The sequence below is a fragment of the Coffea arabica genome, chromosome 4e (genome assembly GCF_036785885.1).
Source record: "Coffea arabica cultivar ET-39 chromosome 4e, Coffea Arabica ET-39 HiFi, whole genome shotgun sequence".
Classification (NCBI taxonomy): Eukaryota; Viridiplantae; Streptophyta; class Magnoliopsida; order Gentianales; family Rubiaceae; genus Coffea; species Coffea arabica.
Window position 1 is genome coordinate 13277592 of NC_092317.1, and position 26681 is coordinate 13304272.

General features: G+C 34.5%; 2 protein-coding genes and 2 long non-coding RNA genes across 5 annotated transcripts; all 4 read right to left on the reverse strand.

Moving 5' to 3' along the window:
* Window positions 1-2160: 2160 nt before the first annotated feature.
* On the reverse strand, window positions 2161-4214 carry LOC140006063 (uncharacterized). 2 transcript variants are annotated; one of them, XR_011813648.1, is made up of 5 exons: window positions 4197-4214; window positions 3870-4057; window positions 3677-3769; window positions 3076-3592; window positions 2161-2361 (listed from the first exon to the last, which is right to left on the reverse strand). It is a non-coding gene; the product is annotated as an uncharacterized lncRNA (long non-coding RNA). The 2 variants fall into 2 exon arrangements; XR_011813647.1 differs by lacking the exon at window positions 4197-4214 and having other exon boundaries at window positions 3870-4111.
* Window positions 4215-6148: 1934 nt separating this feature from the next.
* LOC140006064 (uncharacterized) lies at window positions 6149-6957 on the reverse strand. The gene is made up of 2 exons (XR_011813649.1): window positions 6384-6957; window positions 6149-6295 (listed from the first exon to the last, which is right to left on the reverse strand). It is a non-coding gene; the product is annotated as an uncharacterized lncRNA (long non-coding RNA).
* A 109-nt stretch (window positions 6958-7066) lies between these two features.
* On the reverse strand, window positions 7067-8634 carry LOC140005479 (uncharacterized). Its single transcript, XM_072046478.1, has 2 exons — window positions 7257-8634; window positions 7067-7137 (listed from the first exon to the last, which is right to left on the reverse strand). The coding sequence occupies exons 1-2, from the start codon at window positions 8632-8634 to the stop codon at window positions 7067-7069; spliced, it is 1449 nt and encodes a 482-aa protein (XP_071902579.1).
* A 15051-nt stretch (window positions 8635-23685) lies between these two features.
* LOC140005480 (cysteine proteinase inhibitor 4-like) lies at window positions 23686-24508 on the reverse strand. Its single transcript, XM_072046479.1, has 3 exons — window positions 24457-24508; window positions 24275-24342; window positions 23686-23970 (listed from the first exon to the last, which is right to left on the reverse strand). The coding sequence occupies exons 1-3, from the start codon at window positions 24506-24508 to the stop codon at window positions 23686-23688; spliced, it is 405 nt and encodes a 134-aa protein (XP_071902580.1).
* Between the last annotated feature and the right edge of the window lie 2173 nt (window positions 24509-26681).

The window sequence follows — 26681 nt, forward strand, 5'->3', positions numbered from 1 at the left end:
CGGTTTGGAAATATCAACTCGGTTGACAGAGAGTCATCGCGGGAAGATATATGAATGAACTGGCAAAGCAAGTGAAACTTAACTCCTGAGAGCTACTATATCCTTGAATTGTTTCTGCTTACTTTCACTGGCTTTATTAATTACTTGTAATTATCTCTTGGACTGTTATTTTGGACTGTTATCTGGACTACGTGCTTGCATGTGTGTTCTTGGCCTCACGAGCGTTTTGCTCACCCTGTAGATTTGTTTTCCTTAACAGGATTGAATTCGGAGATGTATTGAAGAAACCTTCCTGATGCGTTTTTGTTTAGGGTTTCTATTATATTTTGGCTATGTCTTGGTTTTGGATTGTACTTTTGGATTTGAAATGTAACTTTTGGGGCGTGATGTATAGTTGGGATTTAAGATGTGTTTTGAACACCCGATATGCGGGTTGGATAATGGATGACGATTGTTATGCTTGAACGCTTCCGTATTTACTGTATTTAAGTTTTACTTGTGTTGTGTAGATCGATAATAAGTTTGAATGGAATTACTTGAATCCTGACGAGAGTTAGGCAGGCGTTTCGCGGATACTATTTGGTTCGCCTTAGGGAGAAGTGGGGGCGTCACATATAAGAAATTTGTACTAATTAAATATATTAGTAAATTTAGTATAACTAATTAATAATTTTTATTAGTAACCATGTATAATTATTAGTATAATTGATAATATCAATTATATTACATATATTGATACACATTATATAATATATATAACTAATAATATCTTATTATAAGTTTATAATTAATTAAATTAAATATTATATATATAATTAAATATAATTATATAATTATATTATATTATAATTATATAATTATAAATTATATATTAATTATATATATATATTATATAATTATAATTATATTATATAAAAATATTAATTATACTAATATATTATATAATTATAATATATATTACATATTAAATATAATAAATTATTATATTTATAATAATAACTATAATTATAATTTTATAATATATTATTATTTACACATATATATTATAATTATATGCACATATAATACATATTTATAACTAATTTAAATATATTGTTATATAATATATTATATATAATTTTAAATATAAATATAAATATATTTATTATTAGAATTATATTATAATAAGTATAAGTATATTGTAATAATTATAAATATATTATATAATTATACTAATATTATAATAAAATATATAATTATAATAAACTATTATGATTATAATATATATGATATATAATTATATATTAATTTTTTAATAGGTGGCGAGATGGGCCCCGTTTCTAAACAAGAATCAGATTTGGATTTTGTCAAAAACTCTCAAGGTCACTAGGAAATTGGGAAACTCCAAATGTTTAGATATGATTCTAAAATCCCAATTCTGATAGTAATAATCCAAACAACAATTATGTGATTTATTCCAATTCTCCATTCCAAATCCCTCTTACCGAACGCCACCTTAATTCTTCACTCACTCCTTTATCACGAGCAATTACCGATTCAAGATATTTGGTCATCGCAATTTCTAACTTATTCACTACAAGAAAATTGCGTTTCTGTGACAGGCGAAAGTCGTCACTCAAAATTCAGAAGTCGTCACAAAAAAAGTCAGTGACGACTTTTACTGCTGTCACAGAGCTGTCACTAGTTCTATGTCACAAAAGGGGGTCCATGTGACGACTGTTGAAAGTCGTCACAAACGATTTCGCTTTTGTGATGACTCTTGTCGTCACTCATTGTTGTACATTGTGTGACGACTTTTATTGTCACTAAGCTGGCTAAATTCTTGTCATAGTCAACCCTTGGAGTTGTCACATTATGCTTCCGTTCAGTGACGACTTTTGTTGTCATTGTTTTCCATCCATAAAAAGTGACGACTTTCTGGTGTCACTAGTGAAACTTGTTGGCAGTGACAACTTTTTTATTGTCATTTATTTTTTTTGTAAAAAGCAATAATCTAATGTTAATTACGCAACATAGCTGCCAACAATCACAAAACGTTCATTGAGTAGCAAGGAGAAAAAAAAAGCCAACATACGAAAAGAAAGCCAACATTCATTTCCAATAGAAGATCAACCCAAATACATATATATATAAATGTTGCCTCAAATGAGTCATAAACCATGCACCATCCAAAATAAGCCATTCAGTTACAATACTAGTGATTTCCCATCCACAATAGAGAGTAGTAAAGTTCTATACAAAAATATGAGCACGATTCCCATCTAGAACAAAACATGAGCACGATAGGCCTTGTAGTCTTCAAATCAAAAACCATCTCCACAGCAATGACTGGCTTCTTCTTCTTGGGAATCGTGTTAGAACCTACACGTTACCAAAATTGAAGCAATGAGCACTGGTGTTAAAACTGGAACTACACTTCTAGATAGGCACCATATTATAAAAACTAATGTCACTCTAATTTGAAATTATAGCAATCTAAGTAAATTGCTTAACACAAAAATAAAGTGAAATTATAGCAAATAAGACATTGAATGTATATTCTGTGAAATATAGAATAACAATACAAACACAATAAATATTTGCATGTTCACAAATATATATGCAATAACAATAACAATAACAACAATAAAATCCTAAAATCATTGAGAGCCTAGATGATTGTGAACCACACAGTATATCAAGAAAAAAAACACACACACACACACACACAATCACATGTGCCTCTTTTTCCTTAGCACAAAAAAAAAATTCTGATATAGAAAAATTTAGATGAGTTCGACAAAGAAAAAAGTGGAATACATCCCAACATTCAAACACCTTTGCTTTAAAAACACTAAAGTTTTGGTTGCAACATCCAGCACCTCAATGGCTGTAATTAAACATGAACAAGATTTCAAGCACCTAAATCAGGCTCAAGCAACTCAATTGCATTAAATAGGAATCAGATTTGGTGGAACTAGATTTCAAGTGCCATCAAGCAACCCAATTGTATTAAAAATGAATCTCTATTTTGTAGAACCAGAATTCAAGTGCCTCAATTGTAATAACTATGAAGAGCAAACAATTTATTTATACCTGACACAGAAGTTGCTTATTTGCGCAAGTTTTTCAGCTGGTTAGCTAACTCATCATACAGGCTTCTTGTTTCTGTTTGTTGCTGTTGCAAGGTCTTAATCAACTCTTGCTGAGCAGTGAATTGTTGAGTTACTTCTGCAGCTCGTTTTTCTGCTTCATCTGCTCTTTTTCGGCTGTCCTCAATCTCATGCCTCCAGCGTTCTACCTCAGCAGCTTGCTTCTTAGTTGCACTACGACCGCGAATGTGTCCAGGTATGTAACCAAGTTCTTGCTCGCATATTTCCTTGCTAGTCATTGAAGTTGTAGCCTGCAATTCCCTCATTTTGTCCTAGGCAAGTAAAAAATATGATCATTATGTAGCTGGAATGGATGTCAATAATTTAAAAATCCATTATCCAAGTGAAACAGCTCACCAAGGTCTCTTTTGCTTTGTCATTTACCAGCCCCTTGACTTCTTTGACTTTCGACTTAACTCAAACATGTCTATCTCTGAAAGCTCGACATCTTCTTTCCTTTTCTGTCCAAATTTTCAATTTTTTCATTTTTAGTCATATGACAAAAAGGATGTACATGTACAAGTGTTGGCTGGGTTTCAGATTACCTTTTCCTCAACAACTCTTGCAAGCGATTTTGTGCCAACAGTAGTGTGGCAGTCATTTTTGGCACGATTTTGCTTGTTACGTTCACTAATTTTCTGCCACAAATTAGTGAAAATTTTAACTGACAAAGATTAGCAAATTTGTGAAGTGAAATCTGAAATTTAATAAAAGGATAGGTTATTTTGACAAGCTAACCTTAAATTCATCATTTTCAAAGTAGCTGACCAGCCACTTCCAATCTTCTTCACTCACACCTTCAGGAAGTTGCCTCAATGCTTCTTGCCTTAATTCAAAACTCTGAAAATACTTGTGAAGCCGATATCGATGGTTTCGATATTGTGTGTTTAACTGCCTATTAATAGCAGTTTTTGAGGTGATGTGCTCTGGAAATCGAAAGTCATCCTACAATAACAGTGCAATCTACTTAAAACCAAGCAAATCTATGTGAAAATGACATATTAAATCTAAGGAAGATTTGAGTGCAAAAGTAGTGCAAATCTAAAGCAGTAAAATCTCTCATACTTTCTGGATGAAATTAGAGTATTAGCAGGTCAACAAATACCGTAACCGTGCTATATATGCCTTCTCGGTCACCGGGATTGAAATGGGACCACTTTGGAACATTAAGCCTAGCAGCCTTCCTAACAACACAACCCCCTTCTGTGATGAAGTATTGAGAATCCTTCCCAACAATCCGCCAAATACAATCATCAATTTCAATGGTGAGCGTCTCATTAGCCTCTTTTTTTTTTTGATAATGATAGATTTCGTGTACGTCCTCTTCTTCTTGCTGACAGCAGCATAGCTATTAACAAATATCAGTCCATACATTACTTTGACCACATTAACAAAGTTAGTCATGAAATAGAAACTTGGTTTTTAATTTCAGCCGTGAAAATGAAGTCTAACTTACCATTTTATTGCTCATCCGAAACTGGAATAGTCTCATTTTCTCCGGATGCACGAGACTCAGATATCTGAGGGTGTATCATCCTACTCTCACTAGCAATTTCTCTAGATGAAGAAGTTGGAGTGACAAATATTGCATTCTCTGAGGATACACTCTTGGATGCACTTCTTGGTTGATTGCTTCCAACTGAATTAGGTATTGCAGGCTATTGTGCACCTTGAGCTTTTCTCTGCAGCATTTGGCCTCACTTTCCTGGTCCAGCCATCTAAAAGTAACAAGAAGTTAGTGTTACAGCATAGTATAATTTAGGAATAAAAACTAGTTAGCCGGAGTTAAAGAGATTAAACTTAGTGTCATGTAGTCCTCATCAATTTCACCTATTCCGAATCGATGTCATTATCACTAAGAATCTCCTCTTCGTTTTCCTCATTGTTAGACTCATGTTCAGTCACTTCATCATCATCATTAATGAAGTCTTCAAAGGTGCCATTTGAGTTATTTTTTGACTTCTTAGCATGTACAATGGATGAAGGTACAGCCTTCGGTATCTCATTGTCTTCTCTTGAAAGTAATGGTGGATTGTCAAGGTCTATTATAATAGTGAAATCCCCAGTTGCTTCTTCTTGATATATTTCCTCAACAATTGATTCTTTTTCTAAATCTTCAGGAACATCATACAAGTGCCTTGGACTGAACCTCTCGACGACAAACCAGTTTTTGCCTAGTTTCAAGTCTTCAAGATAAAAGACTTGTTGAACATGTTGAGGGAGGACATATGGTTGGTCTTCATACTATTTTCTGGACGAATTGACACTTGTGATACCCCATTCTTTGTCCACTTGCATCCCAGCACTATCATCGGTCTTCCACCAGTCACACTTGAATACTATAACCTTTTTTTTCTCGAGCCAGTATCTTACTTCAATAATTTGTTGTATCACACCATAAAAATCGATCATATTGTTACCATGCTCACCTCTAACTACAATACCACTGTTTTGAGTCTTTCTTTGCCTTTCCCGATTTTCCGTGTGAAACCTATACCCATTAACCATGTAGCCCGTATACATGCAAACTCGGTTGTCTAGCCCAAATGCTAATGCTCGAAGCTCGCCATTGGAAGCCTCGCTGCCATACATAACCTAGTAAGGACAATTTCACCTAAATCAGTAATTTATTGTATTAGAGATAAAAAAAGTAGGCTGTTCAAATGACACTACAAACATACACGCTGTTTAACCCATTTTGCAAATTCTCTATCGTGCCTTTGGTCCACATTTTCAGCACTCTCTGCCTCCAACTCCATTTTATGCGCACTATAGACAAAAACAATAAACCCATAAATTTTTTATGAACATATCAAAATATAGAACAAAGGTACAAGCTTTAATTAACATTAAAAGCTTACTTTATATAGTTCTCAAGCTCATCACAATTGTTCAATATAAATGTATGAATTTTTTCCAGCTCTGAGTCAAGGAAATTGCCCCTTTTGGGCCCTCCAAATGGACGACCAGGGCATGAAAAAATGGACAATTCACCAGTATTATATCCCCTATCATTGTTTCGTTCAGGCTTGTTGAATATCGTATCAATATTGTCTAGGTACATAGAGCAGAATGTCAAGCATTCTTTATCTATGTACCGCTCAGCAATGCATCCCTCTGGCCGGGCCTTATTCCCAACATAACTTTTCAGCACTGTCATATGTCTTTCTCAAAGGAAAATAAAAGAAATTAGAAGATTGCAGTGGTCTTTAATAAAAAAAAACTTACAAGGCTATATGTACAACTCTCTACCTCTCAAATGGGAACATCCAACGATATTGAGCTGGACCGCCAAGGATAGCTTCAGCAGGCAAGTGAACCATCAAGTGCATCATTATATCGAAGAAAGCTGGAGGGAACAACCTCTCTAATTTACATAAGATGACTGCAATTTTTTGGCCTAACTCCTCCAGAACCTCTCTATGTAATGTTCTAGCACATAATTTTTTGAAGAATTCACTTAACTCGAATAGCACTTGCCGAACTTCTTTTGTTAAACTTCCACGGATTGCAAGTGGGAGTAGCCTTTGTATAAAAATGTGGAAGTCATGACTTTTCATTCCAGAAATTTGAAACTGGCCATTCTTTATACATCGGCAAATGTTTGAGGCAAACCCATCTAGATATTTGACAGAATTCAAGAACTCACATACTTTTTTTTTCTCCTCCTTGGTTAGGCTGTAACAGGCATGTGGCATGATATAAGAGTCGCCATTTGGAATCAAATGTAGCTCTTTTTTCAAACCCAAATCCTTCAAATCTTGACGACACAACCAGTGGTCTTTGGTTTTGTTTTCAATATCCATAATTGTGGCAATGACAGCCTCTGAGATATTTTTGACACATGCATTAAATCCAAATTATGCCTAAGAAGGAGGTCTGCCCAATATGGTAACTCAAAGAAACAACTTTTCTTTGTCCAGTTCAAACCACTCTCAGAACGCTTGCGTTTCTTTGCATTGGATTGCGCCTTGGTCTTCCCAAAATTTATCTCCATATTTTGTACCTGATCCAAAATTTCATTTCCAGATAAAGGTACAACAGGATTCCTAAAGTCCACATTGCCATCGAAAGGTTTTTTTTCTCGCCGCCAAGAATGGTCAATGGGTAAGAAGCGGCGATGACCTGTGTAACACAACTTTTTTCGGTGTGGTAAATGTACGCAAGTTGTCTCAACCATGCAAATAGGACATGCTTGATACCCTTTCGTACTCCATCCGGACAGCATTGCATAAGCTGAAAAATCATTTATAGTCCATAGTAAAGCTGCCCGGAGGTCAAATTTCTTGCCACTATATGCATCATATGTTTCAACACCAAGCCACATTTCATTCAGTTCATCTATTAGAGGCTCCATGTAAACATCAATCTCATTTCCCGGGGATTTAGGCCCAGGAATTAGCATTGATAGGAAAAAGAAAGGATCTCTCATACACTTCCAAGGGGGCAGATTGTATGGCACTAGATAAATAGGCCAGATGCTATAAGCACTACTCATGGTCCCAAAAGGATTGAAACCATCAGTTGCAAGACCTAACCTCACATTTCTAGGATCAACGGCGAAGTCCGGATGCAACCTATCAAAGTGTTTCCATGCTTCACTGTCTGCTGGATGCCGCATGATGTTATCATCATGCACATACTTTTCTTTATGCCATCTCATATCTGAACCTATTTCTTTGTGGGTATATAATCGTTGCAGCCTATGCTTCAAAGGAAAGTAACGCAAAACTTTGCGTGGAACTCTTGAACCTGCCATCTTGTAGCGAGGTTCTTTACAATTTAGATTTGGACAAGTGTCTAAATTTTCATTTTCCTTGTGGAAGAGAACACAATCATTGACACAAGCATGGATTTTTTCAGATTTAAAACCTAAGTCTCGAATGAGCTTCTTAGCATCAGCAAAAGACTTGGGAACTGTGGCTTCAGGAGGTAGTGCATGCCTAAAAATTTCCAGCAATGCATTGAAGGACTTTATAGTCCACCCGCTCATTGTTTTCAAATGGAGCAAAGTGACTACAAAGGATAGCTTTGAGTAAAAATGATTCCCTGGATACAGCTCCTTTTTTGCATCTTCTAACAATTTAAGAAAGTTATCTGTGTCACTATGATTCTCATTTAGACTATCATCTGTTGATTCTTCCCTACCAGCCCAATTGTCCCCCCATTGTGCTGTCCCAATGTCGTGCAACATGTCATTTAAATCTTCAGTATCACTATCCTCCTCTCCATCCCCATGTTCAGTACTATCCCCACAATTTTGGTGTCGAAATTGTTCCCCACGGTGTATCCATCTTGTGTAGCTTTTACGAATGTCTTGAGTCAATAAATGATCCTCCACAACTGTTTTAGTTTGGTTACAAAAATTATTGCATTGTGTACATGGGCATGGGATTTTCTGATTTTCAACTTTTTGAGAATATGCAAACTTGAGGAAATTTTTGACTCCGAGTTCATAAGCCTTGTCCTTCCTATTGCTAATCTTCATCCAAGTTTTATCCATGTTCTAGATATAGACACATCAGCCTTTAGTACAAAATACTTTTCTAATATCAAACTAAAGAGAATAATTTGTTAACTAGCCTTTTCAAAAATTAAGGCTACAAGTCATATGAAAAGCAGCCATAAAAGTAATATGAAAATTCATATGAAAAGCCATGAAATCAGTATCATATATCAAGAAAAGTAATATGTAAAATGCAACATTTCAGAAGCCCAAATTGCCTCGGATAATGGCAAGGAAATGAAGCCTTTCGGGGGCAGGACAGAAGCCATTGGATAATGAGCCAACAAAAACAGGGGAAAATTAAAATGTAGGTTCGAAAATGGCAAAGAAATAAAGAACAAAGAACAAACTTCAGTTGAACTTACCTGAGAAATGTATAGCTTTCCCCAATTGCCTCGGATTTGCTAGTGCTAAAGAGCTCGACGCGGTTGCGGGTCAATAGAGGGGAGAAAGGGCTATCGTCAGTGGTGAAGGAAATGCTGAAGAATAAATTATGGTGCTGGATAGCTCGGACTTCAGCGGCTGATGGTGGTGGATAGCAGTGGACTTCAGCGGTTAACGGTGGTGAGCGGCATTTCGACGCGGTTGCGGGTCAATGGAGGGGAGAAAGGGTCATCGTCAGTGGTGAAGGAAAGGCTGAAGAATAAAGCTCAAGTTGCTGGGTAGCGGCGAACTTCAGCGGCTGATGGTGGTGGATAGCGGCGGACTTCAGCGGCTAACGGTGGCGAGCGGCATTTCGAATCTACGGGAAGGAAGGGTTAGTTCACCATAGGAAGGAAAGACTGAGAATGAAATTTGTCTAAGTGTTGGAAGAGAGAAGCGGCGAGACTTTTGTTTGTGTGTGAACAACCAAAAACAACGTCGTTTTGTAGAGATTTCAGCCACCCGCCTCGCGTCTCTTTCAGATTTCAGACTGGCGCTCTTTTTTTTTGGCATCTAAGCACGTCTTTGAGATTCCAGGATTCACGCCTTTAGCTTCATACATCTTTTTTCTTTTTTGTTTTAGCCAAATTTTTTTTTCAGGTTTCTTTTTTCATACTTAATCTCTTTTTTTTTTCCTTAATCTCATCTATAAATATCAATAAATTATTTGATATTGGTTTCTTTTTTGTGCATGTATATATATGTGTGCTTGTTTGTGTCTATATACATCTTTTTGGGTTTGGACAACTCAATATACAAATTATTTAAGAAATTACCTTACAATAAAACTTACACAATAAAACATGTTTCAAAAATTTAACATGCATAGAATCGCTTATATACAGTATAGCACTTCTTACTCATACTTATACTACTCTTTGTCTATTACTTAGTTTTTATAATAAATTAAAAGAAACATGTAATCAAATATTCTGTTAAATGTGTGGCAACTCTCAATCTTATTGCACAACAGATATTTTACTAAATAATTTTAATTTCGTATATACCCATTCCATATGAAAATAATTATTACTTATGATGTATTACGCGTTATACTAATCTTTCACAGTGCTAACATTAGACTACAAATTATATTCAATTACACTTTTTCAAATTATTTCAATTATTGATTTTTGAGGGTTGTTATAAGGAATAATAAACAATTCGTGAAAAAATTTTTATGCTCAGACATGTCTATTATGTCAACTTAGCAAAAATTACAAATATCTAAAAATAGTTTGTTATTATATCATTTGCATTTTGCTAATACGTAATGAGTAGGGGCTAAATTATAAAATTAGGGTGTCATATCTTCGGTGCTTTTGCTCATATAAAAGAATTGGGGGCTAAATAATAAAATTAGGGTGCCATAGTAGAATTAGTGAAATTTGATGAAAATACTATAGAATTGCTTATATACATTATAGCACTTCTTACTCATGCTTATCCTACTCTTTGTCTATTACTTAGTTTTTATAATAAATTAAAAGAAACATGTAATCAAATATTCTGTTAAATGTGTTACAACTCTCAATCTTATTGCACGACAGATATTTTACTGAATAATTTTAATTTCGTATATACCCATTCCATATGAAAATAATTATTACTTATGATGTATTACACGTTATACTAATCTTTCACAGTGCTAACATTAGACTACAAATTATATTCAATTACACTTTTTCAAATTATTTCAGTTATTGATTTTTGGGGGTTGTTATAAGGAATAACAAACAATTCGTGAAAAAATTTTTATGCTCAAGTACGTCTATTATGTCAACTTAGCAAAAATTACAAATATCTAAAAATAGTTTGTTATTATATCATTTACATTTTGCTAATACGTAATGAATAGGGGCTAAATTATAAAATTAGGGTGTCATATCTTCGGTGCTTTTGCTCATATAAAAGAATTGGGGGCTAAATAATAAAATTAGGGTGCCATAGTAGAATTAGTGAAATTTGATGAAAATACTATAGAATTGCTTATATACAGTATAACACTTCTTACTCATGTTTATCCTACTCTTTGTCTATTACTTAGTTTTTATAATAAATTAAAAGAAACATGTAATCAAATATTCTGTTAAATGTGTTACAACTCTCAATCTTATTGCACGACAGATATTTTACTGAATAATTTTAATTTCGTATATACCCATTCCATATGAAAATAATTATTACTTATGATGTATTACACGTTATACTAATCTTTCACAGTGCTAACATTAGACTACAAATTATATTCAATTACACTTTTTCAAATTATTTCAGTTATTGATTTTTGGGGGTTGTTATAAGTAATAATAAACAATTCCTAAAAAAAATTTTATGCTCAGACATGTCTATTATGTCAACTTAGCAAAAATTACAAATATCTAAAAATAGTTTGTTATTATATCATTTGCATTTTGTTAATACATAATGAATAGGGGCTAAATTATAAAATTAGGGTGTCATATCTTCGGTGCTTTTGCTAATATAAAAGAATTGGGGGCTAAATAATAAAATTAGGGTGTCATAGTAGAATTAGTGAAAGTTGATGAAAATACTGTAGTATATAGTGACGCAAAAAGTTGTCACAAAATTGGAACCGGGTAGACTTTCAATGACAACAAGTTATGTTGTCACTGTAGAGAGAGCGTTTGTGACGACTTTACTTGAGTTGTCATAAAATCATTTCCCGCGGCATCAAATGATATGCGCGCCAACTATTTCGTGACGAGTTGAGAATGACAACTTCCAATGTTGTCACTGATTATGCTTGTGCTGTACTCATCTGTGATGACACCTAATGTCGTCACTGAATTAGGTTATCTGTGACAAGATTTTGTTGTCACATAAATTTTTGTCACTGAAAAATATATTTCTTGTAGTGATTCCTACCGTGTGATTCAAAAACTTCTGGTATAACAAAGTCAATCTTATTAATAGCAATTACATAATAAGAGCCAAGAGAATGTTGGCTAGGAAATGGAAGGGATGTCATCATATTTGGAAATTATTCATTGAATTCATTTACTATAGTAATTTGAGATTGGGGTTTCATCTTTTCAACTTCCTTTTCAACTACATCATTAGATCCTTCTTCTTGAAACTCTTGCAGTTCCTCATCATTTGTCAGGATAACTGCACTCTCATTTTTCTCAAGGTTGATAATGGTTTGTGAGGGCAATTTTTCACAACTTGGAGGAATCAATTGGCTTACTGTTGATGGCAATAGACATATTTGATCCTCCATCCTTCTAATTCTCATTTGTGTCTCATGTTGAAATTGATATGTATTAGCAATTTGTAATTCCATCATTCTTCACGAAACATACATGACGTGAATAATAATTGTTGCTGTTGATATTGATGTTAAAAACCTGCTGGCCTTGCTGTATAATTAAAGAGTTGAAATTGTCCCACCATTATTGATCATACGTATTTGAATGTGGGTCACACCACATTTGAGATAGTGTTGAGAAATTTCCAAAAGTACGGATTGAGGCACTCAGGTCATCTTAAAATGTAGGGCACATGTCGGTTGAATGATACGAGATATAATAAATTCTACAAGTTGCAACAGTCAATTTTTCTATATGAGAGGTTAGTGTATCTAAATGTTGATCATTAGAAAAAACACGAGTCTCATTACCCTTCCTAGAAATAAAATCCAGTCTATCACCAAGATATTAAATGTTGCAGCCATAAACTAGTAAAAAAATAAGTGAAAAATAAAAAAATATGAATTAACAAAAGAAACAAATTAATCAAGCATCAGTCCCCGGCAACGATGCAAAAAATTGACAGGTGTTGAGCCTGTGCAATAATAAAAATCTGCTTGAGAAAAATATGAATTTTGTAAATAGTGGTGAGTAGGGTCGAATTCACAAGAATTGGAAAAAATTCGTTTTTTCTAGAGCACAAAGGAAGGGAAATTTTTCGGTGAATTTTAGCTAATTAAGAAAAAGAAAATTCACAAAATTAAACAGCAAAATAAGTCAATAATAAATATGGCTCTAACCAAAGGTGCAACTTTTCAGACACGATCCACACAACTAATCATCAATGTAAGAATAATTCAAATATTCATTTATAGATTGGTTATAACTATCAACAAGTTCTGACAGCTAACTTTTCCTTTGTTTATTGATAGTCAATGGACGACCATTAACTATTTTCCTAACCAAGAAACAACCCTAAGTACGGTTGTCGGATTTAATTTTTCGATTGCAATAAAAACTAGAAAAGTCCAATTCTAACCAACAAACACGCTATGAGGGTTTGTTTAAGTCAGATTATACGTTTCCTTAATATGGGACCAATCACACTAGTCGCCACTAGTATTAATCAATTAAATAATTACGAATTTAATTGATTAATATAGCAGTAGATTATTGACAAGTATCCATTTTACCTAATAACTTATGCATATTTTAGTTTATTTATAGTTAATTCTGAGCTCCTAAGACAATGTGAGTGACCATTTTGACAATATTTGATTTTTTTGAATAACATTGAGAAGACTTCTGAATTCATCCTTTTTAGTTATTAATGTTTATTATATTTTGGTAGGGATAAAGAAGTAAGGACAATACGGGGCCGTTTACAAAAAGTCATCGTCGGATTGGATGAGACTATATGGGGTGAGATAGTGAATTTCGAATTAGATATCAAACTGGATACCCGCTAGAAGGTTTTGCAAGAGAAAAGAGTATTGAGCAATATATGAGATCAGATTCAAAGAGTGAAGTCGGCAGTGAGTTTTTTGAAGAAGAGTATTTAGTAGTATACAATGTGGGACAGTGAAATTCGTTTCAGATACCACGTCGGATACTTAGGCAGAAAAAATCTGCAACTTGCACAGCTTTTCATCCTTCTTTCTTGTAGCATCTATGACATTTTGGCAGCTACTTTTTAGGTTCAAGACATCAACTTTCATCAACTTTATGTCATTCCATTTTCACCTTTTGACTCTTCAAGACCAAATCAAGTTTCTTATGGAAGATTCAAGGGGATTTGAAGATTATAAAGAGAGGGAACTTTGTTGAGCTTTTGGGAGCCTTTAGTTTCTAGTTAGTCTTAGAGAGGGTGAGAGCTTTGGAGCAAAAGAGAGAAATAAAAGGGGTTGTGTCTTGCCCTTTGAGGCAAGACATAAACCCACCATGTTTATAGCTTTTCCATTTCTATTAGTTTGTAGGATTAGATTAGAATTTGTGTTATGTATCCATTTAATTAAAAGCTGAGCAAGACGGAAGATTGGGATGAAGAAGGGGTATGGTGGGAGGCTCTAGTGACAAGGGTTATCTTCTTCCCCAAACTCTTTATCTTGTATTTAACTCTATGTTTAGTGAATCTACTAGTTTTGATATTATATTGTTGTTGTTGTTTTAAAGTTTATGCCTTAGGTATTTGGTTGGACTATCTATGATTGCTATGTTTTGATTTCTTGATTATTTTGGACTATTATCTTGATTGAGTTATTTAGCATTTTTGTTCTCAAAATCATGATTAATTGGCCCTTGATTGTGATAATTTCAAGGTGTTAAATTTGCAATGAAAATTGAAATTTGACACTAGTTCACGGAAGTGTTAAACGTAGGGAATACACTCACGAAAGTAGAGGTGCACGTTTGTAACTTGTTTTGTAGTAATTTCATAGAAGTAAATGAGTTTATGGTTGATTTCATAATCACAAAAGTAGGTATGGATTAGTTATAAATATAGTTGGTACACTGGCGAAAGTAGGTATCACATACATAAGGAAATTACGCCATGACTTAATCGAGATTTTAGTACTCAATTAGTTGAAAAATTGCATTAACATGAGTAGATAGGGATTCCATTACCAACGGAGCTTTCGTTTGTATTTTCTTCCCATTAGTAGTTTGGACTTATTGGTTTTACTTTGTTGGTAGTTTAAATAATAGAGAAACTTTAGTAGTGGCAGTAGTTGTCCGTTTTTCCTGTGGGTTCGACCCTAACTACCCTATACTCGCCCACGACCCGTATACTTGTAAAAAATCGCGTGTGGGGTAGTTTAGAAAATTATAAATTTAAAACTTGACTGTGGATTGAGATTTATTATTGTATGCATATCCCATGCATGTCAATTGTTATGTTAGTTCAAATATCGAGCCCTTGATATTCAAATAACAAAATAATCATGAAAAATTAAACTAGAAAACGTATGAATATCAATAAATAAAAGAAATAGATAAAAATGATTCGATTTCACAGATGTTTGGAACCGCATGTTTAAGTTAACCTTCGACTAGAAAAGGAAATTTAGTTGCTCCTCATGGTGAATGTGTAGTCAATGAGAGAAAAATATCGATGTTTATTTTCTAGAGAAAGAGAAGAAAAAACTAACTACCATCTATGATCCCGCTTTCTTGAGAATGAGTTGTGAATATATCGATATTCACACTTAAAAGGATATTCCCTAATTACCTAGAAATTATCTAGATAAAAATAAAATTTCTCTTTTGATAAAAGCTAAAGATAAAATAATAATCCTAACTAATTATCTTAGATAAAAAGAGAGCTTTCCAAAGATAGATAGGACTCTTGGTCTCTTCTCAAAGCTGCAGAGAATAATCGATCGATCTTCTAATATTACTTTGGAGTCCCGCACTTTTGAATTCTAGAACCTACTATAAGACGCGTCCGTGCTTAACATCAAATAATCTTCTCAACAACTCTTTTTAAACTCTTTTATTCCAAACTCTTAAAATACCAACCAAACACAAAATTTAAGTAGAATCCACACAATAATGAAATAATCTACTAAAATGATAGGAGAATTGACACAAATTATATAACAATTTAGCACTATCACATCGCATAGGAGACCAATTAGAAACATATACAGTACAAACAATGGCTTCTGTCCAAAATCTTTAGGCATATTCTTGGCATGCATCATCGATTTCACTATATCCATCGAAGTGCGATTTTTCCTCTCCACTACTCCATTTTGTTGAGGAGCTTTTTTGGCTGCCAATTGGTGTTCAATCTCATATATCTCTAAAAAATCATCACAGATAGTAAAGTCAGTACCTCTGTCAGTTTACAGAATTTTAATAAAATGGCCACTTTGCTTCTCAACATACACTTTAAAACTCTTACAAATATCACAAGCATTAGATTTATTTTTCAAAAAATATACCTAAGTTTTTCCACTAAAATCATCAATGAAGGTAATAAAATATTTACTGTTACCATTGGAAGGTACCTCAACTGAGGACAGGTTCGCATGTATCAATGCCAATAGATGACTAGCCGTCCTAACCTTACCTTTAGGAAAAGAATCTCTGCATTTCTTTGCCAAAATACAAGAATTACAGTGCTTAGCAGAAAAGTCAATGGAAGGCAGTCCATACACCATATTCTTCTTGGCAAGAAAACTCAAACTCCCAAAATTCAAGTGACCAAGCGCATGTGCCATAACCAAATATCATCAAGAACAACAGAGTTAAAGTAAGGTAAATCATGACAATTGGGAGTGATAGGCTATAGATGGCTAATATTCATGTATACCTTTACTATTAGTCTTAGACGATCATTAGTAATAATACCAATGTTATAGTTAAAGCATAAATCATATCTCTTATCAGAAAGCTGTCCACGACTCAGCAAATTATGATAAAAGTTTGGCACATAGAAAATATCAAAGATAAAATTAGATTTACCAGTCTTCAAATTAATCCTTATTTTTCCTTTCCTAAGCATGGGCACTCTTTCATTATTACCAAATTTAACAAATGATCTAAAAGACTCATCCAAATTTACAAATAGTCTCATTTTTTTCTCTATTATTATTTGCCATATTAGCATACTTGCCTTTCTTGTTATAATTGTACCAACATTCATTTTTATAATGACCATTTTTTTTTGCAATTATGGCATTGAATATTATGTGTGAGAGAATTATTATTATTTGCTAGCTCATTTTTGGGATAATTGTTACCTCTCTGCTAGTAAAAATTACCTCTACCATGGCCTCCTCATCTTCTTCCTCTGAACTTTTGGTTCCTCTAATTGGAACCATCATCCTTCTCCTTGGATTTATCTATCTGCATATGCAATGCTTTCTCCACTGTTTCTTTTTCTGCACCATCTTCCAATTTTCCATTAATTCTCTGCTCATGAAGAATTAACGAACCTGTAATTCTTCAATGGTCATGGTTGAGAGATCTTTTGTCTCTTGAATCACAACCACCATATGATCAAATTTCATGGGTAAAGTATTGAGAGTTTTTTCTACTAGCACCTTATTCATGAGATCATGACTATTGAGCTCCATCTTGTTTTTGACGTCAATCATCTTGAAATATATGATCCAATGGTTTCTGATATTTTTCTTGGTGATCAACTCAAATTTCCTTTTCAACATTAGTAAATTATTTTTTTGAACTATATTAACTCCTTTGTATGTCTTTGCCAAAATATCCTATGCTTGATTTGTAGTTTTGGCATTAGCATTTTTTTTTTTCAAAATTTGAAGCATCAATTGTCTAGTGAATTTGAGACAATGCATACTTCTTTGCCTATTGACACTTGCCTCAAATCAGTTTCCATTTGAGTTCTCACAAAACTATAATCTTTTCTCCATGTGAGTTTTGGCATTGCATATGTAATATTTGTTGGCACAGTCGATGTAGTTGGCATAGACATATCTTCCAATAAACCTAACTTTGAATACCACGATGTAGGCCCTTACAATATTTAATCAAATAAATCACAAACAGTGGACACAAAACAAGTCCGAAAGTTCTGCACCTCAATCAAGCAAGAAAGGACAAATGAGTTCCGAGGCCAGAAGACAAAAACGAAGAAACGGGACTAGGAGGCATTTCTTATTAACACTTTGAATTTTTTCTCTCTCTTACAACAAAATCAATAATTTTTTAAATAAATAAATAAATCCTAAAAAGACTTGATTTAATAACCCTACAACTTCCACACAAGCAAGTGAACTCCTCAAGGAGTGCGATGATTAAAATCAATAACTATGTTGTATTTAAGACATCATCAATGCATGAGAGATGAAGAATTTGTTGGAAACCATCCCCCAAGTGTAACCGCAGGACTCTTCTTCTTTTGTAGTATTTGTTGACCAGATGTTTGAGCTAGTTGTAATAACTGGGGCTGTTAACACAAACACCATTGGTTGAGTTGGTTGTGCATACTATGAGACTGATACCAGGAGAAAACACCATATGTTTGTCTGCTCTGTTTCTTTGTGGGACTTTCCAGTTTAAGCTTTGACGTTTGGTATTTTTTATATATATATTAATCGGTGTATTATTCATTGATTAGCTACTTTGTGTATGCTTGTTAGATTTTTCTTCCAAGTTGTAACTATATTCTTGAATTGACATGTTTGTTGGAGCAGTTGGCTCAAGTGTGAGCAGAGGTTATTATCAAACTGTAGTTTCATGATCAAGGTACCCTATAGATAAATGCTTACATTCCATTTATGTCATGTGATAAGTGTTTATTATATGTGAATTTTAGTAAATTTTTAGGCTCATTTTAGATGTAATTTAGGACTTCTAAGACGTAACTTGCTCCCTAACCTTCTAAATTTTGTGAACTTCATTTGAGCAACCTAATGTGCAAAAGTTTGTTAGTTTTGCAGGAATTGAGAAGAATTATCGATGTCAAATCAAGTCGGACACATTTTGACTCTATTTGAGCTTGATTCAATGATAACATTGGAAAGGAAGCTATTATTCAAGTCAATCACTCTTGGAGCAAGGCATGAATACAATTGAGGACATCTTGTTCTAATCTTTAGAATTGAATTGGAGCAGAAAAGAAGTAAGGAAACGAAACAAATAGAAAGAGGAATATGCGACCTTCAATACGCGACTTGAAGCCGTGTATTGACAAGTCGCGTATTGTAGCTTGACTTCTACAAGTCGCGTTTGCTTTGCCACTTGCTCTGTTTCTACACTTCTTTCCTGCTCAATTTATGAACAGAATTTCGGCTGCACATGCTCAAGATTCCTAAAGGAAGAGAAAAGAACCTTTATGTCTTGTCACTTTTTGACTCTCTTAACAATATACATGTAAGAATCATTAGAGAGGAGACATTAGAGTTAGTTCTCATCAGATTTTAGCATGAGAGCTTAGTTTTAGTCTTGTTTTGTTCTCTCTAACTAGAACATTTGTGAGAACAATTGAAGATTTCATTGTACAACTCATTTTTGTTGAAGAAATAGAAGATCATTGGAAGCTTCTTCACTATTTTTGGCTAAGCTTTCTTTATCTACCTTTTTACTTGTGATTCAATGTGTGTTCATGCAATGAAATTATGTTCTTTCTTGTCATTTACCATATAAGTAGCTAAATTTCTAGATCTTGGAAATAGATGAAGTTTATGGCTATTAATATGAGTTGAATATGATTTACACTTATTACACTTTATATTAACTTGTCTATTATGCATGCTTATCACTTGTTGTTGCTTGATCACTAATAGCAAGTTATTAGTTGTTATTATTCAATGAAAGTTGGTAATAATGATGGGAGACATAAATAGAGTTTAAGTAGTAGACTCATGAGAACAGAGATGCACTTAATTGGATTAACCATGCATTTCATAAAGGAAACAAGAGTAGAGCTAGTTATTCACTATGAGAATAGGGAAAACTAGACCTAGGCCATTTCGTCATGAGAATGAGATTTGGAATGAATCCCTAGTTAAACAAGAGTTGTAACAAGAGGTAAATCTATTTACTTGAATCTTTTATGCCATAAGTTGAATCTATATCCCTAGACTTAAGTATTTAGTGAATTTTCTCCATTGTTACCTTGTAAGTAATATAGTTAAGACTAGTTAGATAGTAGTAATTACAACTTCTCTTGCTTTAATTGAATATTAGTCTTAATAATAGAGTAAGTAAAGTCTTAATAATAGAGTAAGTAAGGTCTTAGTACTTGTAAAGTTGCTCCCTGTGGGATCGACCCGATAGATGCCTTAAACTACTAATTTGACCTATATACTTGCAGTAAAACAGGTATATTTTGAAATTAAACTTGTACTTATATCAAAAGCCCGTCATTATGTATTCATGAGATGGCAGGCTAATTGGCTGAGATTTAAAATCGTATTATGATTGCTGTAGTTCTTGTGGTTGGCATCATAAAATTTTGGAACTCGGCGTGACTATGAATATTTGGATTCCTTCCTTTTGTGTGTCAAAGGCTATGTGAAATCATATCTGGTTGGTGCAGTTTTGTGTTGGCAATTAGGCTAATTTGGTTCCTTGCTACTTATTTCCAGTCTCATGTATTGGTTGAAATATGAGTAGTAATTGTAGTTGTTATGGTAACAAATTGAACACTTAGGCTGTCTGTGTGAATATCTAGGATGGAAGAACCCAAAAATACTGATAAATTTAATGGTAAGAGGCAAATTCGGAATCAAAAGGCAAGAGAAAAGTATGCATCATTATCAAAAACGCTGAGACAGCAACTAAGAAGTGCCAAACTTGAAGAAGCAGCACTATCAAAAATTATGTGAATGGTACTACCTATGTGAATAGTGTTGGCTTGAATAAACTGCTTCATTAGGTTATGATGAAGATGCTCCATACCACCTACATACAAAAGGAGCCACTGAGCATCTAACCAAAATCTGAAGCTCAACCTAAGGCTACAATGCCTTAACTATGACTTTGAACTTACAAGCATTCATGCCTTTGCTATAGTTTCTAGAATACTATGGTGTGCTTGTCGACTATAATCCTATTCCATTAGCTCACACAATTATTTTGCACAAATTTTATTATAATTCAATGTATTACAACTGATTCAACTAAAATACTCCAAAAGTACAACCTGTTCCCACCACACAGGCTAAAACTACCGTGTCGAGCACAAGAATCTCCACTACCACGCCTCTGACTTTAGATTTATGAAGAGTTATATATACAAATACATACATACATACATATATATATATATATAACCTAAAATGATGAAAAAGACCCACTCAGGAACAAGAGAATACCATTGTAATTTGGATTGTATTTCGATATATAAAACCTAAAATGATGAAAAAGACCCACTCAGGAACAAGAGAATACCATTTAATTTGGATTGAATTTTGATGAAACAATACATCAATGAGAAGTTAAGAATGATATTCTATGACTAACAATTCATTTATTTTCAAACTGACCCCAAGCATGTTATACCAGTATGGAGCCGAGCCCTTCACCCCGGTGTGCCGGACTATACTTGGGTGAATAGAGCGCTCATTCAGGCTTTTAGTTCATCCTGGGCTTGATATATATATCACGACAACAAAAATGACATTTCCTGACATGCCTATAAGGACACTTGCTGGTTTGTGTCATTATAGCACTCCTATTATGACACTTATTATCAACTCAATAATATATACTCTAATTTTTTTATTTTATCTGATATACAAATAATAATGTGCCTTTAGACTATCTATCATGACACTTGAGAAAATGTGAGATGTACCAAAAAAAAAAAAAAAGACACAAAACGGCATCGTTTGATTTTGGCGGAAGATTCATTTGCTAAAACACTTAGTGAAATATTCAAAACTTTCATTTTGCTGGCCAAAAGACTTAGTGAAAATTTTCTTCTTCTCATCTCTCTCACCTCTCCGTAAACAAGCTATCTCGGCAAATTATCTCTTGACCAAAACACTTGGAGTTTTTGTAGCTGTAAGTTGGAAGTAGTATCTGTCTGGGATGTTTGAGAAAATGGTGAGCATACCGGGTTTTAAGAGGGGAAACTATGGCGTTTTTGGGTGGTTTGAAGGTCGAACAGCGGCTGGTTTGAGCATGAGATATTACAATGGTCGCGTATTTAACAGGTAAGCGTTTCTCTGAGGTTGCAATTTGAACTTTGAACCGGATAACAAAGAGGAGGAGTAGGTCTCTTTTCAATTTGGGTTGACGCTTCTGCTTAATCACTCCTATGATCTTAATCAGAACTGCCGGTAATCTTTCTTTGGTCAGTATCTACATTAGTTTGGTCAACAATTTGCATCAATAAAAGTAATCTAAGGAGAGTTGCAACATAATGAGATGAATTAGTTAATTAAGTTCTAGATGGTTTGCCACATACAGAGATATTTAGAGATGTAGTGACTTGAATGTAGGTATGAATGAGTTGAATTTCAAATACTAACGTTAACATTCTTGGATTAGCTGACAGTGACCATTTGTGTGGTACAGCCATACCATGCATTAAGTTTTCCAGGGTTGGTTTCAATTAATTTCTTTTGTTTAATGCAGATGGCACATTTTGTGCATCACATCTTCACATTCATATGTGGTTACGCTGTTCGATTCTTAAGATCAAGATTTCCCTGGCAATCTTTGCAGTCACACCATTGACTATGTTCTGTGGCATTGCCTGTAAGGCAATATATGGTGGTTTAGCTGTAAAAAAAGAGATAAAGAACAAAAAATTTCCAGTGATAATTCTATAACTTCTGAGAAGCCTAGTTTTCTTTGCTGACTTTTTCTTTGATGGTGTATTTAAGGACTCTTACCGTAGAGCAGGCAGCATAGCGGAGCAAGCCATATCATCGATTAGAACTATATTCTCATTTGTAGCAGAGGATCTTTTAGCTGAAAAATACGTTGATGTGTTTGATAAGTCGGTGCCATTAGGGATAAAGATTGTGTTTGCCAAGGGAGCAGGGTTTGGAGTTATCTATTTGGTCACGTATGCCACATGGGCATTGGCTTTCTGGTATGGTGATCTAATGATCCCAACAAACTTTGTGCACAGGTGGAACCGGCTGAAGATTGATGGGGTATTCATGGTTATGACTGAAGGCTCTCATTTCATTGGAAAGTTTGGAAGCTACTACAAGTTCTTTCTACTTGTTAGGGATGAGAATCTTTTAGTTTGTGCACAAGAGAATCTTTCAAGTTTGTACTTGTTAGGAATTTACTATGTTAGTACTTGTTACTGACTTTTAGTTCAACAAATTATATTTAAGCATTAACTTTTGCTTTTAGATTACTATATGCATTCTGTTCTTTAGGATAATTTTACAAGTCCTTTGGATTTTTGATTGACGGAATGTATAGTAGGGAGCACTACCTGCAGGTTGCTTCTATATCAAAAAAAAAAAAAAAAACTCCTGGCAGTTAAAAGTGTCAGCATAGCTCAGCTTCTAAAGCAATATGTAATGACACTTTCGATTATCAAGAAAAGGGATTTTTGATGGCAGATGGGATGCTATAACAGCATAGTTTTCCTGACACATTTGAATGCTACAAGCCTATCCCTATATTCGAAGGGACAACACTCGTCCGAGGTGTGAGGAAAGGTAAAGTGTCAAGTTAGATTATCTATACTGATACCTTTAAATGCCCTTAAAGGTCATTTTTGTTGTAGTGTGTATATATATATATAACAAGGAAAGCAAAAAATGGCGAAAAGCAAAGTATATAAACTCTAACAGGGCACAGCGTTTTATTTATTTAATACGTGAGGTGCATTTTGCTGGTACAAATGCACCTTTTTCAACACCTCAGCATTACATCTGAAACATCCATTCTTAATTTAGCACAGGGTAGATATTTAATATTGCATACATAATCTTCAGTCCTTGTTCTCTGTAACTCATGGCGACTCTTCAAATTGTAAGAGTTGCTGGCACCCAGTGTTGTATTCTATAATCACTGCGTTGTAGCTGCCCAACTTGCCCGTGCTATTCTTAGCTGAAATAAGGAGGCAGTAGGCGGAACGATCGTCCTCGGTTTTCTTTATGCCAGAAAGCACAGCCACAAACACCAGCTGGTCATTGGTCTGTTTGTTGTGCTCATCCACTGCAAACGCTCCGAGCGCTTGAATGTGACGGTCGAGAGTGCTCACTACACTCCAATCATCAGGCACAGCAGCATTACCCTACAAAAATGTCAACCAAAAAACTTGGAGAATATATAATTCTAGATCCCAAATATTGGAACACTTGGCAGAAACTCAATCTAACAAAATTAAGAATCAAATCTTCCCCACCTGTTCAAAAAAAAGACAAGAAAAAAAGTAAAGGACTGACACGTAGAGATTGAAAATTGAGGAGTTACATTAATAGAACCTTGTAACAAGGTTGAAGGAATTTTCTTGTAATATAGCAATATACTAGAATCTAGTCAAAACCACAGACAAAACCAGTCCAGATATATTGGGTCTATGAGTATTATTCATTCACCTGTCCTTGTTTCTGTCCGGCTAATTGCTTCAGTGCACCAACGACCAGGGCAGGCTTCAATCCCTGCACTGATTTCCATTAAGAAACAGACATTTCAGTACGAAGAAAATACAGATGCTGCACATTCATTTTATGGGGAAATAGATAAATGCATGCGTGCAAAACGCAGAGAATTAACAAACTCGGGTTTTTTGCCACACCAGCCACTGGGAAGTTGGCTGCCACTGCTGCCATATTTTTACGCAAAGAGTAATGAGAACAGATTATTGCACTTGGTTGCGATTGGCGAAGCTCGATTGCTGAGTATGAATGTATGAGAGAATTGAACGAAGAATTTATAGGCGATGTTGTGGACCTAAATGTCCTCTATGCCCTTCGTCGGAAATTGGGAATCAATACTCCCACAATCATTCGCTATTTCTGCTTTTAACTTTAGGAAAATTTAGAACTTTGATTGAGTCTGAGTTTATGAAGCCAAAAAATAAATTATTTCATCATTTACCGCGCACAGCATTGAGCGTATAATTGTCTCATTTTCTCTATTTTCATACAAGTGATTATTATTATTATTATTATTATTATTATATATATATATATATATTTGATGATATTATTGTCATTAATCGTCCACGTCTTGAGGTTCCTCGGTAGCTTAGATGGAAAGCATGAAGTCCTTTTTTAAAATCGGCATTCACTTGGGAATCATATCCCTCTTGTGAATTGGAGATTCACTTAGGAATCATGTCACAATTTTAGTAAAAATCAGGGAATTTCCCGTTCTGTGGGATGAGAGTTATATGCCAAAGCAAGACTCTTTATCCCATTCCCAGTCAAGGTTGCCCCGTCTGCCGCTTGTCCTGAGATGCCTTATCCATCGACTTAAAAGGGGCATGGTACATTTCCTTGCGAAATGTCTTTAGTATGAACTGATTCTTTTTTATTGTAAATAACTCTTCCCTTCCGTATTTCTCAATCCTTAAGTAGTTCCCATATTTCTTTTTCTTGATTTTCCAGCCTAGAAATTTCCATTTGTTAAAATCCTCTTTCTCTTTCCTGCACCGTTAAATCCCATCCCTTGACTACTGGTTTTTTTTCTTTTTTTTTTTTTTTTTTAAAGATATGTGCATAAGGCATGTTTTTTTTTGTTGACAAGGGAATCGTAGCCACTATTTGAGAGACCTGTGCGACGGACAGATGTCCCAAGAAAGGTTCGAATTTAGGTTGGCAAGAAGGCATGACACCAAGTCTACTATCTTGGCTAACTCAATGGATGAAAAAGTAAGGCATGTTTATTGAAGAAAAACCAAAAGCTCGCCAACCAGTCTCATACAATAGCTCACCAACAATATAGAGGGGTAATACGCACTAAGTAAAACCTGTGTGACGAATAGATGTCCCAAGAGAAATTCGAATTTGGGTTGATGGAAAGATATGACACCAACTCTATTATCTCAGCTAATTCAATGGAGGAAAAAATAAGGCATGTTTATTGAAGAAAAAGCAAAAGGTACGTTATCCTACCAATGTGCTTTTTTTTTTCTTTTTTTTTTGAGAGATATGAAACAATACAAAATAATAGATTTTTATTTTTTTGTTTCTAACTTCATTTAAACCTCATCCACCTATTAAATTTAAACTCAAAATATTGAAGTTTGAGTTATAAATTTAGGTCCACTGTTCTAGTGCATGTCATCATTATAGGTGTCATTCTTTTGCCAAAACGGGAATTCACTTGGGAATCATATCCCGCTTGTGAAATGGACATTCAGTCAGGAATCATATCAAAATTTTAGAAAAAACCAGGGAATTTCCAGTTCTGTGGGATGAGAGGTGAATGCCAAGGCAAGAATCTTTATCCTGTTCCCATTCTAAGTTTGCCCTGTTTGCCGCTTATCCTAAGGGATGGTTATATAGTGGAGATAGTACGGATGTCTCCAGGAAGAGTAAAGCAACCGGTTGGAAAGATGTAGTGTACAATGAGCCACCGCAGCAGCATTAATGGGGAGGGCCAGCATGTGCTGTGTCCTTGCAGCACAACAGTATCGGTTTCAAACCGGTTTGAAAGTGAGTGAGGTGGCATCCATGAGATCCGTGAATGCTTAGTGGTGGGTCGAGGTGGCAACAGGTAATTAAAATAATTCAAATGAATCAGCACCAAGGACTGTTTTGCAAAGTAAAAGTACAAATACCCTTGGACTCGAATAAATTGCTTTGGAGGACAATGGGTAGGGACATTTGTGCAAGGTTTACGTTTAGCGGGAAATAAAAAGTGCACAATAGCGGGCCATGTTTGTTTATTAGTAACTCATTTAAAAACTGAATGCATCCTCCGGGCTCCAATCTCGCATAGGCCTTAAACCGCTACGAAGCTAGACCCTTGTCAAATTGGCAAGTATCATTCAGTTTT

Excerpts from the sequence above, each read along its gene's own strand:
- LOC140005479 (XM_072046478.1), bottom strand. The coding sequence starts at position 8,634 with ATGGATAAAACTTGGATGAAGATTAGCAATAGGAAGGACAAGGCTTAT. Across the intron at positions 7,138-7,256 it reads AAAAAAGTTGTGTTACACAG|GTACAAAATATGGAGATAAA; the intron begins GTCATCGCCGCT and ends ATTTTGGATCAG.
- LOC140005480 (XM_072046479.1), bottom strand. The coding sequence starts at position 24,508 with ATGGCAGCAGTGGCAGCCAACTTCCCAGTGGCTGGTGTGGCAAAAAAC. Across the intron at positions 24,343-24,456 it reads TGGTGTGGCAAAAAACCCGA|TGCAGGGATTGAAGCCTGCC; the intron begins GTTTGTTAATTC and ends AATGGAAATCAG. Across the intron at positions 23,971-24,274 it reads CCGGACAGAAACAAGGACAG|GGTAATGCTGCTGTGCCTGA; the intron begins GTGAATGAATAA and ends ACATTTTTGTAG.